Source organism: Pholis gunnellus (genome assembly GCF_910591455.1).
Source record: "Pholis gunnellus genome assembly, chromosome: 2".
Lineage (NCBI taxonomy): Eukaryota > Metazoa > Chordata > Actinopteri > Perciformes > Pholidae > Pholis > Pholis gunnellus.
Genome location: NC_136536.1, coordinates 8,976,616 through 8,996,370, shown reverse-complemented (window position 1 = coordinate 8,996,370; position 19,755 = coordinate 8,976,616). Strand labels below are relative to the sequence as shown.

The following is a 19,755-nucleotide window of genomic DNA, read 5'->3' as shown; positions in this document are numbered from 1 at the left end:
TTTAACTTATTTATGATTTCTCTAAATGTTATATAATGCGGGTCGTTGGTGCAATTGAGAGTGCATTTTGGGGATCCTTGAAATTAAAGATATTCGAAAAAAAATGTCATATATTGCAAGTACTTGCATGTATTACTGTTTTAGCTGACTTAAATGTTGCGTTCAAGTACTTGTTCTAAGCATTTATTTGGTCTATTTTTGACTATTTGCAACTTAATTCCCCAACTTTTATTGTATATTTTGGCCATTCGTATTATTAGTATTTCTATTGTTGTGGTTATTCATTTTAATTAAAAATATATAAATATACACTCTATTTCAAACTTATATTAAATATTTAAATAAAAATTACAATCACACACCAGAATTTATTAATCACATACAATTCCCAACATAACCTAGCAGCCAACTTCTCTTTTACAACCCAATTAACCAAACCTAACGATTTTCAAGTGTGTGACTGTCTGCGTGTTAACTTTGATAATTCCGACACCACGTGAAGGCAACATTCGTTACAGCTGAAGGTATCATGGCGCAGAGAGGCCGAAGACATTCACGGCATCAAACAGCTCGATTTATACGGTGTTAACTCCTAATACTCTTTACGACTATCAACATCAGGAGAAGACACATAGCGGTAAGTTAACTGAAACTGAGTTGGCAGGTTTTTATGTTTGTTTTCTTGCAAGCGGAGGACAGATTGACAATCGCGGTGCGTAAACTTCTGTTAAAAAATAACGTTGCGAGCCATTTGTAAACATTACTTTTATGTTCTTACGCATTGTTGTCATAATAAGTAGCTTTTACTGACACGTCGTCAGTGTGTGGTCTTTGGGCCTTATGTAGCTGAGTTATGACCCAGCATTAGCTTCTGCATTTGAATATTATCACAGGCCAAACATGGCTTTGAGAAGAGGAATTGTTTTCTCTGTCTGAGGCCTCACTGTGCTCAATAATGTGGACTTGTATGGCTGCAGCAGTGATACCAATGTTTATTATAACAAGTGCTGGAATGTAACTAAGTACATTGCTACATTTACTCAAGTACTGTGCTTAAGTACACTTTTGAGGTAAGTGTAACTACTTTACTTGAGTATTTTTATTTCTACTTTCTACTCCACTGCATTTATTCATTAGCTTTGGTGACTTTGCAGATTCATATCATGAACACAAAATATAAATCAATAGTAATAAATTATGTATTAAAGTTAAGATACCCAGCAGTATATATTAAAACTAGCTCCGGAAGTGTTGTATATGCCAACACATAAATTAATCAATAATTATTATCCAGTAATGTGATATATGTTATTCTGAAATGGACCATTCTGCATAATTAATTTAGCACTTTAAGTTTATTTTCATGATAATACTTTTGTACTGTTACTAAATTAAGAGTTTGAATGCAGGACTACTTGTAACCGAGTATTTTTCACTGCAATATTGCGAGTTACATTCGTATTGAAGGCCTGAATACTTCTTCCTCCACTGATTGCAACCTCTAAGAGTAACTGTTACAGGAGCAGGAATTACAGGAATGTAGGGGCAGTTGAAGCAGCACAGTGCTTGGTATTTCAAATGATCCCTTGTGGTTTTATAATATGAAACAAGCCTTTTGGGTGGCCCTAACAATTCCTTTACCCTGCTTTCCCAATACAGGATTACTGAATAATGTGCTGCTTTATTCCCTTGTCAGTAGCAGGAGTGTGAGCTCAGTCATTAAAAGTGCTACTTGACCGGGTAGGGGTTCACTGAATTCAAGAACACTTCAGCCAGGCGCTGTATAGTGGAAGGCGTAGAGAAAACTGCTTTTACTTAACTTAAAGAAGCAATACAGCCGTAATAGAATTCTATCGCAAGTGAAAGTCCTGTAGAAGCAGAGTGAGGGTTTGTGGCACAATTACATCTACTTCCAATGTGTGTGGAGAAGGGAAAACGTCTGAAGAGGTCAAAGCTTCAGCAGCACTTTTAGTGTATAGATAGAAGAACTTCACTTTAAAGACCAGCGTGTTTCCTCTTGTGAAGTAAGAAGTCCTGCATACAACATTTTACTCAAGTGAAAGTACACAACTAGTAGAAAACAATTAAAGTACTCATCATGCAAAAATGCACCTCTCAGATTGTTGTATTTACAATATACAGCATGTTATTGGAATACTATTATTCTATGGTATAATACTGATAAGTTGTTATTCAAGCAGAATTGTGATTCTTTTGGATTTTATTGGAAAGGTGGAGCTAAAATGTTCCAACTTTATTTTAGGGTTGGGTAGTTTAATCTATAGCAATACGTCATATTTTATCAGTTGATCATATTTGCCTACATGTAAAATGAAATGCCGCTACGTAACTATAGCTGTGAAAAAAGCAAAAACAAAATATTACTCTCAAATGTAGTTCAATATCAAATTTAAATGCATGAGTTATATCGCAGTAAAACAATTGTGTTGTGACTGTATTATATCACAGATTTACAAAATGAAACGGAATACTTCACTCAAAACACCAATCTACCAATTCTCACTTTATTGGCAATGGAGCACATCTCAAGAAAGAAAAGATATTATGACAAACTGATGTGTTTTTTGGCTTTTAAGAATGAAAATGAGGTATAGACCTACATGTGTTTTTAGGACGAGTAGCCAGCCACACAACGTTTATGCATTAAGTACAACAGTAGTAGTAAATTGAGAGTTAGTTGCTTAGTAACAGTCAAGCTGTTGTTTAGAGCTGTGATTAAACTGTAAGGCTGAGCAACCTGGATCTCCACAATCAAGAATATTTAGAAAAAAAGTTATTTCCGTCCATTTCTGATTGGATCACTCTAGGCGCATGTTAATGCCAGGTCTAAACATGGGCCTTGTTTCAGCTAGTAGCCTTGAGCTGTCCCTCCTCACTGGGGGGGGGGGGGGGGGGGGGGGGGGGGGGGGGGGGGATGGGGATGGGGATGGGGATGATATGAGTGTGGTGCGGTTGCCTTTTTATGGCCAGGACAGGCTCAGCTGTGGAGAACTCCACTGTGATGGCTGCCTCGGCCCCAGCAGCCTGGATCGACAGCAGGGAGAGCAGCTGTCTCACTGCGGTGAGCCCACAAGGTGCTGTGCTACAACTGAGCACTGTTGCGGAAAACAAATGCCTTCCAGGTTATGTGCCTCTCTTCATATTCTCTGTCATGTACAATACAACTACCTGTATATAGCCTGATCTTAACATTTGCAGACTAAGATACTGAATATGAATAGCCAAGTTGATTCTGTAAACAGTAGAGCTGTTCTCCTGTTATGATGACTGATACTGAGATGACAAGAATGCAAAATAACGTTGAAGCCTCTATGTAAATTGCCTTCGGTGGTAATTGCACGCTCGTACCAGCAAGGGGCAACGCTAGCATTCAAACCAAGGGATGGAGAACGCACCGCAAACAACTTCATTAAAACTGAGCGTGCTTTTGATTTACCCTGTTCACATGCACAGAACAGCTCGTGAATAAACATTATGTACTCGCTGAAAGCCACATCGTTTTATGGGGTCTGCACAAAGTTACGCAATGCAGTGAATAAGTCGAGCAGATGGCAATGTTCAAAGTTGGCTTTTCACAAGATGATGATTTTTGCATTGTTTTGTTTGTTTTTTGTTTCCCTCAAAACTTTTTGCCTTTTGTATTTTTACTCTGAATCTTGTTCTGTGGGTTGGTTCAGATATTCATGTTCCCCAGAGGATGCATCCTACTGACTTTAGTTTGTCGTGTAGCGCAGCCATCGCGTTGACCTCTGTAGTCTTTGTGAAATTTCTTACCAACTATTGGATGGATTGCCATGAAGTTGGGTTCATACATTGATATCTCCCTAAAGATAATTTTAAAAAATTGTTTCAATCCCTCATGGTTTCTAAACCAAATTATTTGACAAACTACATTTTGACCTGTTGATAGCAAAATCATCTGACAATTTCTGAAATAAATAAAAATAAAAATGACATTCCCATCAGTCTCAGCTATAATTTGTGTTTGGTGCTCATTAGCAAATGCTAGCATGCTAACCATGTAATAATGAGTATGTTAGCATCATGCTTACGCTAGCATGTAGCTTAACGCCGCTGTCTCGGCCGTGGACTCTTCACACTCCTGGTTTAAACTCTGATTCAGTAAGTTCACTTAGTCAGAGTTTCTATTTACAGTAGTTCTGATTATTTGCCTGTCTCCAAATACACTTGTACCATGGTTCCCAAGTACAGGAATAGATGTCTCATCAACTACTGTCTCATCAACCATTTTTAGGAATAGAAAATGATATACACCACCCTCCCCTCCTCTATAGTTTTGTCCAAGATGCTACTAATGTCCTCTGACTAACAGCATTGTACCTCAGGCTAACACTGTTATAGTACGTGATGAAAGGGATGCTGATCCCTTCGATGCTGGATGGTTCACCGGTCTGTGTACTCGTCGCTCATAGCAGTGAGATTGTTTCCACACATCTATTATTTCCCCTCCCTCTCACCTTCCTTCCCTCCCTATATTTGAGAGCGTACATTTCTGTCGGCTATTCCTGGATCTAGTTGGTAAACACGCCGATCGTAAGTTGCTCAATACTTCTGACCTGAGGAGTATTAAGCTAAGTCATGGCTTTAAAAAACGAATACAAATATTTAGATAAAGACCAGATGTGATAGTTAAATGAATTTACTTTTTCAGGTATTTGTAACCGAGGGCAGTGGGAGTAAGAAATATACACGACTGAGTAAAAGGAAAGCTCACGACGTCGATGGAAGGAAATGCCATTATCCCCTCTAACATAAAGACGATCACTTATACAGAAGTTAGGTGTTTTTTCAGTGCAGGTCTGGGTTGTGAGGTCCTGTCTGCCCTTCAGGAGAGCAGCTTGATCCCTCACAGAGCTACAGTATGTGCACCGCTGCATTGTTGAACACTTGTGTGGAATGTGTGCTAGGTTCTTCTGGCCAGAGGAGCGGGGGCTTTACTACAACCTTTAAACAAATCTCTGTCAGGAGATTCTTGTGTATTTTGAGAAAGAATGATTATCTCAAAGTATTGACAAGAATCCTAGATAGGCCTTTAATGTAGCCTCCTACCAACTCAGTAGCAACCTGTGTGTTCCAGCGTTTGTTTTTTCACCGTCTGTTATATATTTTTCTCCTGGTGATTTAACTGGAGTGAATAACTAAAATGTAATACAATATGACGTCAAAGTCGGATATATTTTTACTGATAAGCCACGAATGATTGAAGCACTCTTTTCAACACCTTATAGGGTCAAGACTAGATGCATCATTTTTTATCATTATTATATTTGCATGGGAATGAATATACTCCACAGTCTGTCTGACCTTTCCGGTCTAAAGGCAACAAAGTGAGTTACTGGATACTGACTATTATATTACATTAAATATTGTAGTCAACTGGAAATATGTCACTGATTTTAACATTTAAGACCAGAACTAATAATCATTTTTATCATCGATTAATGTTCTGACTATTTTCTTGATTAATTATCTGCTAAAAATGTAAGAAAATAGGGAGAATTTCCCACAGTCCAGTAAGGACTGTAGGAAAAGCATATTTTTTTCACTGACCAACACAAATATATTCAGTTGCAATTATCTATATTATTATTGATTACTGTCGTTGTTAATCGCTTAGTCTTTTTAGACCATAAAACCTCAGAAAATCATATGAAATGCCCATCACTATATCCCACGTCAGACGTCTTCAGTCTAAAACCTGAGGACAGCAAATCCTCACATTACAGAAGCTGGAACTAAAAATGACGGGTTTGTAGATCGAGAACAATCCTATAGTTAGCATTAGCGGATTTCTAACATTCCCTAACTAGCAGTAACAACTAAATACAGCTGGATCTCGTAGCCAACGTCTAGCTTTAACATTCATGACCGTCGCGGCTGATTGAGAGTATAGTTTTTGACACTTTTGTCCCTGTTCCTGTTTGTCGGCTGTGAGCAGAGCAGGTCTGCTTTGGTAACCTGGCTGCAGAATATTATGACAGGGAGGGAGCTTTGTGTTTTGGTGTGCTGCTTTGCGGTAGGTGGTGAGGAGGCCTGGGCTTAGCTGGCTCCTTTCTCAAAGACCACTTACTTAACGCTGACTGACCACAGAGACATACCAGTGGGGGAGCTTATACTCTCCCCACAGCATCAGCTCACAGCCTGTTAGGTGTTCTCCCTTAACCCCCCCTCCCACCCGTGCCTGGAAATGGACACTGCGGGTGTATTTATAGCCCTTGAGCACAAGCAAGCTCTGTATCTTCTCGAGAGAGACCAGAGTCGTGCTGAGCTTTGCTGTCGTGTTTTATAGACAAAACGTGCCTACAGGGGCTCATCAGGTAGGACTAAAAACTGTTTCTACGGTTTATTTATAAAAAATGGAGATGGCTGTTACAAAAACTTGCATGTTTAGTTGTATAGTTTCTCAAGTAACCACTACTTATCAGTGTAGTTAACTGAATTTGTAATGAATTGCAACGTTTCATCTGGCTCTGAGGTTTTAGAAATGTAAAATGATGTATCCTCTTTGCTTTTGTTCTTTGGCTTTTGAATTGGAAACTTTTTTAGACGTTTAAAAGTCATCATTCACCGTCACAGGCCACTGTGTATGGATTTTATTTTGTTTTGAAAAGCCCAAATCCCATTGTTTTAGGTCCTCTATTGTGAGGATTTGCTGCTTTTCTTGGTCTCAAGAGATTGTAAACCGAATATCTTTTGGTTTTGGACTGTTGCTCAGTCAAAATGAGCAGTTTAAAGACTTTAGGAAGGGCTTTTGGAAACTGAATTGGGTATTTTTTGCTATTTTGCTGACATTTTGACACATAATCGGCACAATGATTGATATTGAAAGTAATTGTTAGTGGCAGCCCTGCATGGTGTGGAACATATAATGGTATAATGTAATATGTGATGGGTTGTAAGTTGATGTATGTTTCTGGTGTACATCTGTTTTTAGACGAAAAGATCGTTCTGACCACAACCATCGGATACTGAGACACCCCAGAGCGAGGAGAGATGGAAAAGCCAGTCTTGCAGACACAACCGTCCACCCTGCCTTTTTTCGACACGGCCCACGCCTTCAACCTGCTGCGGGGAATCCACGAACTCCGTGCCGAACGAAAGTTTTTCGATGTGACTTTGTGTGCTGAGGGCCGCGAGTTCCACTGCCACCGCACAGTGCTGGCCGCTGCCAGCACCTACTTTCGAGCTATGTTCGCAGGAACTTTAAAGGAGAGCGCAATGGACCGGGTAGTTCTACATGAGGTGTCAGCTGAGCTTTTAGGTCTGCTGGTGGACTTCTGCTACACGGGACGGGTCACCGTCACGCAGGATAATGTGGACGTCCTGCTGAAGACGGCAGATCTGTTTCAGTTCCCCTCGGTCAAGGAGGCCTGCTGTGCTTTTCTTGAGCAGCGGCTGGACGTCTCCAACTGCTTAGAGATCCAGGACTTTGCAGAGGCCTACGCTTGCCGAGAGCTGGCGACAAGCGCTCGCCGCTTTGTCCTCAAAAACATAATGGAGCTGGCTAAAGCGACAGAGTTTGACCGGCTGCCGTGGAAGCGCCTCCTTGAGTTTGTGTCGGACGATGAGTTTTGCGTTGACAAGGAGGAGGCAGTTTATCAAATTGCATTGCACTGGGTGAAGGCTGACCTCCAGCGGAGACTGCACTACTGGCCCGAGCTCCTCCAGCAGGTCCGACTCCCCTTCGTCAGGAGGTTCTTTCTGTTGGCCCATGTGGAGAGCGACCCGCTCGTCTACTTGTCACCCACCTGCCTTCGCATGGTGAACGAGGCGCGTAGCTTCCAGTCCTGCGAGTACGACCGACATGACAGACCCTGCCACCGAATGCGGCCGCGGCCGTCTACGGGGTTGGCAGAGATCCTGGTGGTGGTAGGAGGCTGCGACCAGGACTGCGATGAGCTGGTCACAGTGGACTGTTACAACCCCCAGACCGGACAGTGGCGCTACCTGGCCGAGTTCCCTGACCACCTCGGAGGAGGCTACAGCATAGCTGCCCTCGGAAACGATATGTATGTCACAGGTAAGTTAGTCAAAGACGTTCAAACACCTTACACACTAGTATAGAACATGTATATGTGTAAATGTAGCACAGAGGATGATCTACTCCATCTTGAAGTAAGAGATCAACATTATCTGGTGTCCCACAGCCACAGACAGTGTGCAGCGGTTACAGTCGCTGTGTTTATTAGATTCACTGTAGTGTGAACGCTCCAGTCGGTCGATTTCCATTCCCGCTTCTTCATCTTATGAGATGGCCGTCAGACTGTGCTTATATAAATAAACTGCAGGCTCTTTGGTTAGTGTCTCCCTGTGTCACTAAGGCACAGTACAGGCAGGACATGGTGTGCTGCCAGGACAGCAGTGGAGTCATCATCATCATCATCATCATCATCATCATCATGTTTCAGAGCTTGGATCCTAAGAAAAGAAAAGAAATTTAGCAATGTTAGCTCAATCCTTAGATGACAGCAATAACTAGGAAATGAAAGCAGCATATGATTTACATACTGTCGTGGCGACGGGTAGATTTAGATTTTATTTTATAACCTTTGATACAATTTATTTTAAATCACTAAATGTAATATAATTGCTGTCAAATTTGAATCAATATTAAGCAGGTACATTAGGCTTTTAGAAAACAGTTTAAAACACTTTAATTTTCCCGGTGGCACACAGAATTGCATCATGAAAGTGAGGTTTAAATCAAAACACAGATGGTGTCATTAAGCTACAGTCATTACATTTACATTATAATGACAAGTTAAAGCAATAAAACTTAAAGTGCATCTTAATTAAAATAGCTTGAAGTATTAAATCTTTGACTTTGGACATCATTGTTCATCTTATTACCTGGAGGATTAAAATGTATCTGCTGTTTTGCTTTTGCAGTATATTATTATTTTGCAGTTACAGGAGGAAATCCTTAATGCATATTAACCATCGAGACAACGTGTCTGTGTCCTCCAGGTGGCTCTGACGGCTCTCGTCTCTACGACGGCGTGTGGCGCTATAAGTCCAGCGTCAACGAGTGGACAGAGGCGGCGCCCATGCTGAAGGCCCGCGAGTACCACAGCTCTTGTGTGCTGAAAGGTCAGCTCTACGTGGTGGCGTCGGACAGCACCGAGCGCTACGATCACGCTCTGGACTGCTGGGAGTCCTTACCGCCCATGCTGCACGCCATGGACAACTGCTCCACCACCACGTGCAGCGGACGCCTGTATGCCATCGGCTCCCTGACTGGGGAGGAGACCATGACCATCCAGGGCTATGATGCGGACACCAACCGCTGGGCCACGGTCAGCTGTGGACAGCTGCCGCCGTGGTCCTTCACACCGAAAACTGTTACCCTCAAAAGCCTCATCTACTTCATCAGGTGAGGAGAGAAGTGACTTCAGTTACACATCTAAACGACATCTTTATACTTTCATTTACCATCATTTTGTGTGTACGTGGAAAGTGAATCAGTGTGTAGTTGGGACAGATCCACCAAAAAGACACATCTCCCTGAAATATTTTTCATTTAAATGACACAATATCAATGCCCCAAAGAGGTAAAACTCTTCATTGTGTCACAAAAAAAGAAAAGATTAGAGAAAAAGTGATACAAATTTCTGTATCGGAACTTTGTTTTTCCTTCTTTCTCCCATTAATCATCCCACGACCCCACATATGTATCTTGTATCAACTACTAGGTTTGGCACCACTGGACAAAACTACCTAAAACTAGCTTCACCTCGACCAGATAAAACTGTTGCTGCGTACACATTGATGCATTAGTATTAATGATGTCATTTATAATAATATATCAGTCACAGGGGCAGATTTTCTGAAGAACAACTTTTAAAAGTTATAACTGTAACTTTTAATACTTTAGTAAATACAAATTGTGGATCGGATCTGAGAACTTCTTCCACATCGGGTTAACACTGATAACGGCATTACTATTTCATCTCGTAAACAGTCATTCTGTTGTTCTACCACCTGAGTGCGCATTTTCGTCTTCTTCTTTTCTGCCCAGTTTCCGGCCCGTGAGAAATGAGAAAACAGAATTCCACTAATATAGAATGTAGTACTTTTGTAACACACAAAATCAATGTACAACATGTGTTAATCATTAGTTTAGGTTAGTTAAGAGTCAAATTCAGTTACATTATACGTCCCTGTCTCACTTACTGGAAGACTTACTTTAATATTTGGGGTATGAGTCATTATTTAAAAGTCCAGAAAGAGATATTTGTTCATGATACATTGTTGTTGCAATAGTCAGTGACGTTTGCATGAATATGTTTGAAGTGATGATTGATTCAGCAGCGGCTTGACTTTGGTGTGCTTCTATTCGTAGGGATGACTCACCCGAGGTCGATGTTTATAATCCTCAAAAGAACGAGTGGGACAAAATTAGTCCGATGACCCAGGTTTGTATTTCACATCTGACACTTGTCTGTGAGCACGCTTTTATTAGGCTGTTATGATCTCTAATAGTTCAGGGTCAGCAACACAAAAATTATAACTGCTGCAGTTTGTCACTAGTTTATATAACTGAATACAGTAAAGGGGATAATGGATTTATGTGGCCTTTTTGAATGACTTCATTATGATTACTACATATCAGCCCCAAAACCAAGATAAGACAGTAAATGGTTATCAGATGAGCCCAAAATATATGAAATAAATCAATAAGTAATACTTCAATAACTCATATGGTGTGTAAAAAGCAATGTAAAGCTTTATAATTATCCTTTAACCTTTCTCTTCTTATTTATTTAACTCTTAATTTTTCCTTTGTTTTTGGTCTTGGCACATATTTAATCATAAAATGTATTTCCTATCTTCCATCTAAAACAAAACATTACCAATTTTCCTTGTGTGTATATATTTATAAGAATGTATTAAAGTGTAAATAACATTTTCTTGATCTCGTTCCTTTTATCCAGGTGCACGTTGGAGGCAGTGTGGCAGCCCTGGGCGGTAAATTATATGTGTCCGGTGGTTATGACAATACTTTTGAGCTGTCAGACGTGGTGGAGGCGTTCGATCCGACCACCCGCTCATGGACTCTTGCTGGACGACTACCTCAGCCGACCTTCTGGCACGGCAGCGTCAGCATATTCCGCCAGTTCATGCCCCAGGTGACCAGTGCGTTTGGACCTACTGAGATACCCGAGTCAAACGCCATCCACTTGCATCGGCACCATCGTCACCAGGCGCTCCACAACCTCAACAACAATCTCAACCAAAACCAGAACCAGGATGTGAACCCAGCGCACTGAGTTAGGACCTAGAACCCCACCCCGTTCCATTTTCAATCTGTTCTCTCTCAATGTAGAATCGATTGACTGGGTGAATTACAAGAAAGGCCTGGCCGAATGTATACTAAAGCTAAGGCAAGCCGCTACCTTCAAACTGAAGGTGGTGAAGTTAACCAAACCAAACAGTTAGTCCTCAGGGTCGGGTTATGCTCAATCAGAGCTAGTTTGTCGGATGCGCTGTCTGACCACGTTGTAAATCAAGTGTTTTTAGTTGTTCTGAACTGCTACACTCGGAAGACGAAGTGAAAAGCTGGCCATCGAAAGGGGGAGGGATGTTATTTAGATAGGGGGATAACAGTGACAGTCTTTTTTTGGAAGGCATTCATCGTGCTGCACTTGTTTGTTGACATGAAAAGTGACAATAGTTGTGTGAATAATCACAAAAGAGAGCACCTTGACGCAGTGAGTGTTACATAAGTGGTAGGTTGCATACTGGCAGCTTCATCATGGACGTCTTTTTTGTCTTGTAAAACCAAAAATAGACTCTTTAACAACACTTTCCACACTGGATAAATGTCACCTTTGTGTCTTTTGTCCAAGTATTTTTTCTCGTGCAGCGTCTACGCCTCATTTTGGTGCGTCAAGCAGTGATGGGTTTATAACTATCCCCTGACGACAGAGAGCAGAAAAAGAAAAACTTAACTATGATTAGTGAGAGCTGCAGTGTTTGTTTTCCCCCCCATTGGCCACAAGGGTCAGCAGCAAGTCCATTCCACAATTTAAAAAAACTTGGAAAAGCTGCACAAAGGTGAGATTGTTTACTGTATGTGTTCGTGTTACAAGAGAAAAGACTCCAAGGAGGAAGTCTAACTGGTTAACTTCCCCACCTTTGACAAAGAGCAGCACACAGTCGCTTCCAGTCCCCAACAGGGCGAGGTGTTTCTGTGTACTGTAATATTTGTTCAGAAACAGCAATAATCTGTTTACATTCCAAAAACGACGGTAATCACAATTGATGTATCTCGCACTAAAAAGTAGGGCTGTACAGGATAGTTTGAAGCTTTCAGAGTTTTGTTATAACGTTGACATTTTAATTTTAAATCAACACACGAATGCTGTGCAGCTGTTTTTGTTTTTTTTGTGTCTTTTCATTGTTGTTAAAACCCCGTGTGTCTTCACAATTGCAGATAAAGATTAGGCTACACTAATATCACAACGTCAGAGCATTAAGTCCAAAAGTTACAATTTATTGAAATTCAGTCCATATTTGTTGACGTTTAGCCTTTGAAAAACATTTTAACTGTGGTCAAATAACAGGATGCATGCACCTGTATGAACGGGTCGGTATAGCAGCAATCTAACGGTACCGTAAATTACATTTATGTAACCACAATCATTTCAAATAATTTGGGTGACGATGTCATAAAATCTGGCGACAATCGAAGCGCCATTCAAAAAATTTAAATAGAAGCTTGAAATGTGAAAAATACATTTCGATGCCGAACTACTAAACAGACATATGGCTTTATAGGATGGATTGAATTATCTTGTACTCAAAAGTGTGCCGAGTAATCATCTGTCATAAGATTTCAGGATGATTTGGTTGTGATATTCTGCTGCTAGCGATAATTAGACATCTCCTTGTGTCACTCCTTGGGCTACATCAGCCTTTCTAACCACCAAAGGTGCATGAAGAATTTTCCTTAAGAATTGTATTTACGAACATTTTCATGTTTTTCATGTTTATTTAAGGTTATGTTTGTGCTGTGGTTGCTTAAGAGGTTCCCGCCTTTCAGTTGCATTAAGAAAAGTAACTCTTCGTAAATGTGGGTGATGGGTCGCCAGTAACTGGAAGTGCAAAAGAATCTCAATTTGTTATCATGTATTTTAGCTTTAATGTTTTTATGGTATTGTTTATGCATCGTTTTGATCATTGTCTTAGTTTTCATACAGGTTTGTGGTGTTGAATCGATTTTGTAACCTCACGTACTGTTTGTAAAATGTTTACAGTGTGGTTACCATAAATTAAACTGCAGGCTGGAGTCACATTTGATGAGCTCTTGCTCATGAATTTCTTGTAAACAATGGAAAGTAGTTGCAGCAGAGTGTGAAAAGAGTTTTATAAATAGCAAGAGGAAGCTAATGCGTACACTTATAAAATTTATACATTATATATATATATATATATATATATATATATATATTTTAACAAATAAAATCAGAACTTGTGTAAAGTCTTCATTCCAATTAAGGCTTGGACGTTTTGCTGCTTTTGTCGCTCGTAGCGTGAACATTATACTTAACGAACAGACGTGTGAGTGGTAGCAATCTTCTCATCGTGAAAGACAATAATTTCCCAAAAATATGCAGTAACAAAACCGAGCTGCACCAAAGATAGTTTATTCGATTTTCCAGAGTCTCAGCTGCAAAAACATGGTTTCACTTTTATGCATCCTTCACACGCATGCAGGTCATTTACAGTTAACTACTAAAAGCATGAGAATGACTTGCTGCTCCTCTGCTCTTGCGTGGCTGGAAAGTCGACAGTAGCCGACTATGTTGCAGTGTCATCTTTGGAACTGTAAGGCCAAATGTCTTTCCATCTCATTCAAGGAAGTGGTCTTCACAGTAACGCCCACTCTTGAGTGGGTTGCACACACACAGTCTCTGGTCCGTCAGTCCTCAGGTCTTAGTCTCTGGTATATTCTCAACCATTTCCTCCATGTCCATCGTGGACTCGTACGCCTCAGTGACCAGCTGTGTTTGCTGCAAGACTTCCGGCACAGAGAAACTCTCTGCGGCCTCGACATGTCCCAGGTTCTGGTTGGACACCACGTCCATTACCACGCTGCTCGACTCAATCATCACCCCGACTATGCAACTAGGAGTGAGGCCTGTCCCCAAGTCAGGCTCTGCGTTTGTAGATTCCTGTTCGTCAGTGGTCTCCTCGGCGATCAACGCGTCTTGCACTTCCTTCGTTGCTTCGTTCTCACCGGGACTCTCGCCGTCCACTTCCGGCACTATAACGTTCCTTAGTTTTCTCTGCCGGGGGTTGTAGTTCTCAGTGCGTTTGTGGATTTGAATGTGTCGTCGCAAGTGTGCCTGGAAGAGGAAGCGTACAGAGATGTGAGGTTCAACATCAGTCAATTAATTAGTCAATGGACAGAAAATGTATAATCCAATATATATAATATTTGTCATTTTCAAGACAAAAGCCAGACACCCCCTCGTTGAAACTTCTTAAAAATTATGAATAATTTTTTGCTTTTAATTTTTTGCAATAGAAGACAAAATATTAAACTGAAAAAATAAAATGTAAGTTAAAATTTGGTACACTCAGCCTATATTGCATGCATTGAGATTGTTTATGATAAGGGGGATGTTCTTTTATCCAGATATACATTATACATTTTTTGTAACTAATGCTTTTTACACCAAAATGCCCAAAATATTCAGATGTTCTAGCCTCTCAAATCTGAATATTTGCTCTTTTTCTCCATCTTCTGCGATAGTAAACTGAACATCTTTGGGTTTTGGACTCCTCAGCTTTGGGAAACTGTACCAGGCATTTTTCCCTTGTTTTGACATTTTTAGAGTTCAAACAATTAGTCTGCAGTGTGGGCCGCAATAAACAACATCACACAGCCACTAAACACATTCAGGCACATTCCCTGATTTAATTTCACACAAAGGCTACCATCCCTGTCCACAGAAAAGTGATTTAAAAAAAGGATTACAGTGTGAATACCACTGAACAGTGGTTGTAAACAGTGGCTCAGCAACATCTGCAGCAGCCCCGGTTACCTACTGCATAAGGTACTGGCCTCCTAAGTCAAGGATTGTGGATTTGCCTACCTGTCGAGTAAACTTGTAGCCGCAGTCGATGCACTCAAACTTCCTCATGCCCTTATGGCGACGCAGGTGAACACGAAGTTGCTCCCTCGCTGATGAAGGCAAAAACAAGGAAGAAGAATCACATTAGTGAGGGCTTGACTCTGTGCTCATCGGGGCACGTTGTATAATCAGCAAGCTATATATCGTACCTTTGAAGGTTTTGCCACATATGTGACAACAGTGGGGGCGGCCCTCCTCGTGTTTGCTGGCCTTGTGGCGGATGAGGGCGCCTTTCTCTGTGAAGCGCTGCTCACAAACATCACAGCTAAAAGGACGCTCACCAGTGTGTGTCCGGTGGTGTTTATCTAGACTGGCTGGTATTAAAAAGACAATGATTAATACAATACACATATCTCTATATATCATTATTTCTATTTGTTAATGTAACCCAGGGATTACTGTGATGGCAACACCAATATTAATAGATTGTGTCACTCTTATTACAATCTTACTTGTATTTGTAAACAGAGAGCATAATGTGGCGGTGGATTCAGTTAGTTACAAAGTGGGCTACAACTTAAGTCCTGTCTTTTTTAGCCTATATTTGTATTGATTTTGGCAAATTGGCACCATTAAAAGCACGTTGAATTATCTATTAGCTATTTCTGTTTGTAACCATGTATGTATAGACTACCACTGCATAACTTTGATACTGACGGAAACTTTAAAAACTAGTATGGAGCATCCTTTTTCCATTTCTTTTGGCGGATTTGTGGGATGTTTGGACATTGGAGGTACTGACCTCCCCAGGAAGTGTCAGTACCTTATGAGAGGAGTGCCATGTTTGACTCAAATTGCCTCCATGAGGTGTGTGTGTGTGTGTGTGTGTGTGTGTCATCTAATCTATTCAACACAGTTGATGTACACAGTGTACACAGTGATGAAGACGGCAGCAGACCAGGAAGGATGGCTGATACCTTGCGTCCTGAAGGTTTTGCCACAGAGGTGACATTGGTAGGGCCTCTCACCACTGTGTATACGCAGATGCATGTTTAGGTTGTTCTTCTGGGAGAACGCATGGCCACATACGTTACATACAAAAGGGCGCTCATTTCTGTAAAGCACAACAAAAAAAGAGACTCAGATAATATGCACAAATTCACCAGATGTACAGGTACTCGTGTTGTTTAAAAGGTATGTTTTATAGAGATGTTAGGTCCCTCTAGTCTGATGAAACCAAACAAAGAAACCTGTTCCAGTACCTGTGAATGGCTTTAATATGCATCTGCAGGCCGTTTCGACTAGAGGCTCGATGGCCACACTCCTCGCACACAAACGGCTTTTCGCCTCGATGTTTGGCTGCTTCGTGCACACGCAGCTCTGACCGAGTTAAGAAGGTTTTGGGGCACTGTGGACACTAAAAAGTAAAACAATGTTTCAACAGAATGAAACAGGCTTATACATTGAATTCAAAGATGATAATATAAGAAACCTGAAGCAGAAAATCACTATTTACTGAAGGTGCATCACCAGTAGGTAAGAAAACTTACTGGATGTGGTTTGGGATAACCATGGACCTTCATCATGTGAATTGTCAAGTTTTTCTTGTGCATAAACTGTTCAGGACATATTGAACACTGAAAGAAAATGACACCATGTTAATAATATTTTGAAGAAACTCGTTTTAGATTTGACATAATTATGCTGCGTGTTCTGTGTTTATTAGGCAGTACCTTGTGGGGCATATTTCCTGTGTGGGACACAATGTGCAAACGTAGCTCTTCTTTTCCGTTAAACGTTGAGGAGCATGTCACGCAGGTGTACGTCTGTCATTTTAACAAAAACATATGTTTGAAACACTTTCTAGGATCTTACTTGATATTGAAGACAGAATGCAGCGGTACTCACCTGTACTTTAGCACAGTCTCTGATCTCGTGGAGCAAAAGATTCTCCTTCCTGAAGTACCTCTTTCCACACTTAAGGCAGCCGAAGGGCCTCTCCCCTGTATGCCGCCTGCGGAAGGAGACACATTGGTGGCTATTCTTTGAACACTTGTCTGAAGTGAAAATACCGAAGCTGTATACCTGTTGTGGACTTTGAGATAGTATTTGCTCTTGAAGGATTTGTCACAGGTGGGACACTGCACAGAATCCTTCTTGGAGTCTTCTTCCACAGCCTCACTGTTCTCGTTTTGGTCCGTTTTACTCTGGACTTTGCACTTCCGTGCCGTTGACGTCGACGGGGCTGAGGAAATGGGCTCTTCAACGGGCACATACTCCTCATCGGTGTCTTCGGGGATCCCCTCAAAATCCCCCACATCGTCCTCTTCTTCTTCTACTTCCTCCAATACCTGGCTAACGCCGTTGTCATTTATGTCAATCTGCAAGTCGGTTATCTGCAAACAGCACAACACAAGTGTCATCATAATAATAAACACCATATTCATCTTTAAAATCACCATAATTTGCAGTTACATGCAGCAAATGTCCGATCACTGTAATACTCGTGTATTTTACCTCAGTTTCACCAGTTGGCTGATTTGGGTTTCGGTTCCCTTCAACATCATCACCACTTTCTGTCTCCATGGGAATAAAGAGAGCCTTCTTGCTGACTTTTTCAGGGGCTGTAAAATCTGTGGCGGGGCCCTCGACAGTCACCAGTCGCCTGGGGCCCTTCACTACACGACCAGAGCGGGTGGTGGTGGTGGTGGTGGTGGTAGTGGCGGCCATGCTACAATTGTCTGTGGCAGTATCAAAGCTGGACTCATCTGTTGTGATTGTAAGCAAGTTCTCTTCTTTGACTGAAGAACAAGGGGTCGTGTCTGATGTAGACTTTCTAGGTCTGCCCCTTTTGCGCTTCAAAGGCACAGGATCCACAGAAGTTTCCTTGAACTGCTTACAGAGTGTGAGTGCTTCTGGCACACAGAGGCTGGCCGCTGCATGCTGCACCTTCTCGAGGTTGTCAGGATCCAACTTCAGTTCTCCGGTGTAGACAAAGTTCAGGAGCAGCTCCAGGCCGTCATTGGGACACTCCTGCAGGCAGAACTCCGTGCACGGTGCAGTGGGCATGTTGGACTGTTGGAACAGTTCACTGAAACAGGCAAGGATGTTGCGATGGGCCAAGTGGACCACCCCGTCTCCTACATTTAACACTGCATCACAAAACCTCCCTACTGCCCTCTGCTGGTTCAGGGAGGACAGGACACGCAGTGCATGGTTGCTCCCTGCTGCAGGCATCCCTCCGGTTTCACTGAAGTCTGCTGCTGAATGAGACACAAGGACATGATACTGTATCAATATAAAGTCACTTTACATACCATTTGTAGCCTTCAATTTACAGTAACAGTTTCGATTCGGGCTGCAATCGGGCATCTATAAAACGTCAGAAAATAGTGAAAAATCCTAATTTCCCATAGCCCAACTTGACATCTTCAAATTCCTTTTTTTATTTGGCAATCAGTTCAAAACCCAAAGATGACCAGTTTACTACCACTTATGTCAAAGGAAAGTAGCAAATACACACATCTGAGTATCTAAAATCTAAACAATACTTGGTATTTTTGAGCGAAAGAAACGAATGAAGCGAGTAACAATTGATCAAAAACTTTTATATAAGTTTGTATATTTTTTTTTTCTGTCGGTAGACTAGTCATTTAAACTCTAATACAGAGGTTGTATGTTCTTTATATCTCTTCCATCTACTTGCCTGTACATTTTATAGCTGTATATTATGCTTGCTGTATATCTATTTTCTTAGAGCTGATGGATTAGTCGATTAATCACTTAGTAAATCAACAGAACTAATAGAACAACTATTTCATTGTACATTCATTGTATGGCCAAACATAAGATCATATAAAATAACACAAGATATAACTGTTTGTCCCAAGGGAAATTGTTGTCTAGCAAATATAGAATACAACAAAGGTGCAAATCCCATATAAACACACTGCCAACAATATAAACAAGTTAACTTTAAGGGCCACATGTATGCGAACAATCATTCTTATTATGATTGAATTTCACATCTATGATGCTGCAAATACATGTACTTGTAAATTAAAATTACAAAACAACATTGCATACCTGAAACAACAACATTTGTAATAAGTGTTGGAATATGTCTGGAGAGCTCAATATCAGTTGCATTAGGTTAACACATGTGTGTCAGTGGTACATTAAATATATTGACTATTAAAATTAAGTTTTCTCGCAGACCTATATTTCCCTAGACTGCTCGTTCTTGTGATGTTGACACTGATTAAAATGAAATTAATATAAAACCCCAACCTACCCAAGTTACGCACCTCAACGTTTATTTCCTTGAACACATTTTAAGACGATCCCTTAGCAAGGCTCGCACCCGACAGCTGCATTCTGAGACTCACATCTGCATGATCGATAAAAACGGATTATTTATCTGTCATATAGTTAAGCTGCACCTGCTTCGGATGTACTGTAAATAGGTTGAAAACGTGGCAAATAAGCTAACCTACATGCTTCGTTTTCGTTTCTTGCAGGCCCCTAAAAACTGCAAGAGGAAGAGGATGTGACGCTGTTTACGCGACCGAAACCCAGGGAAACTCGCTTGTTGTCCATTATTAAACACCCAATGCACACAAGTAACAAT

The 19,755-nt window shown here is 41.0% G+C and overlaps 2 protein-coding genes across 5 annotated transcripts; one reads left to right on the top strand and one right to left on the bottom strand.

Annotated features, from left to right (window-relative positions):
• The first annotated feature begins 501 nt into the window (after window positions 1–501).
• klhl21 (kelch-like family member 21) lies at window positions 502–13,339 on the top strand. Of its 2 annotated transcripts, none has more exons than XM_079168825.1 (5): window positions 502–637; window positions 6,977–8,062; window positions 9,010–9,415; window positions 10,385–10,457; window positions 10,977–13,339. In XM_079168825.1, the coding sequence occupies exons 2-5, from the start codon at window positions 7,036–7,038 to the stop codon at window positions 11,310–11,312; spliced, it is 1,842 nt and encodes a 613-aa protein (XP_079024951.1). In that variant the 5' UTR covers window positions 502–637; window positions 6,977–7,035; the 3' UTR covers window positions 11,313–13,339. The 2 variants fall into 2 exon arrangements, with proteins under 2 accessions (XP_079024951.1, XP_079024950.1); XM_079168824.1 differs by lacking the exon at window positions 502–637 and adding an exon at window positions 6,250–6,359.
• A 351-nt stretch (window positions 13,340–13,690) lies between these two features.
• On the bottom strand, window positions 13,691–19,633 carry zbtb48 (zinc finger and BTB domain containing 48). Of its 3 annotated transcripts, none has more exons than XM_079168734.1 (11): window positions 19,420–19,633; window positions 17,643–18,388; window positions 17,211–17,521; window positions 17,034–17,139; window positions 16,859–16,951; window positions 16,676–16,762; window positions 16,388–16,542; window positions 16,103–16,239; window positions 15,335–15,499; window positions 15,147–15,235; window positions 13,691–14,393 (listed from the first exon to the last, which is right to left on the bottom strand). In XM_079168734.1, the coding sequence occupies exons 2-11, from the start codon at window positions 18,360–18,362 to the stop codon at window positions 13,974–13,976; spliced, it is 2,283 nt and encodes a 760-aa protein (XP_079024860.1). In that variant the 5' UTR covers window positions 18,363–18,388; window positions 19,420–19,633; the 3' UTR covers window positions 13,691–13,973. The 3 variants fall into 3 exon arrangements, with proteins under 3 accessions (XP_079024860.1, XP_079024861.1, XP_079024862.1); XM_079168735.1 differs by having other exon boundaries at window positions 17,643–18,385; XM_079168736.1 differs by having other exon boundaries at window positions 19,433–19,633.
• Between the last annotated feature and the right edge of the window lie 122 nt (window positions 19,634–19,755).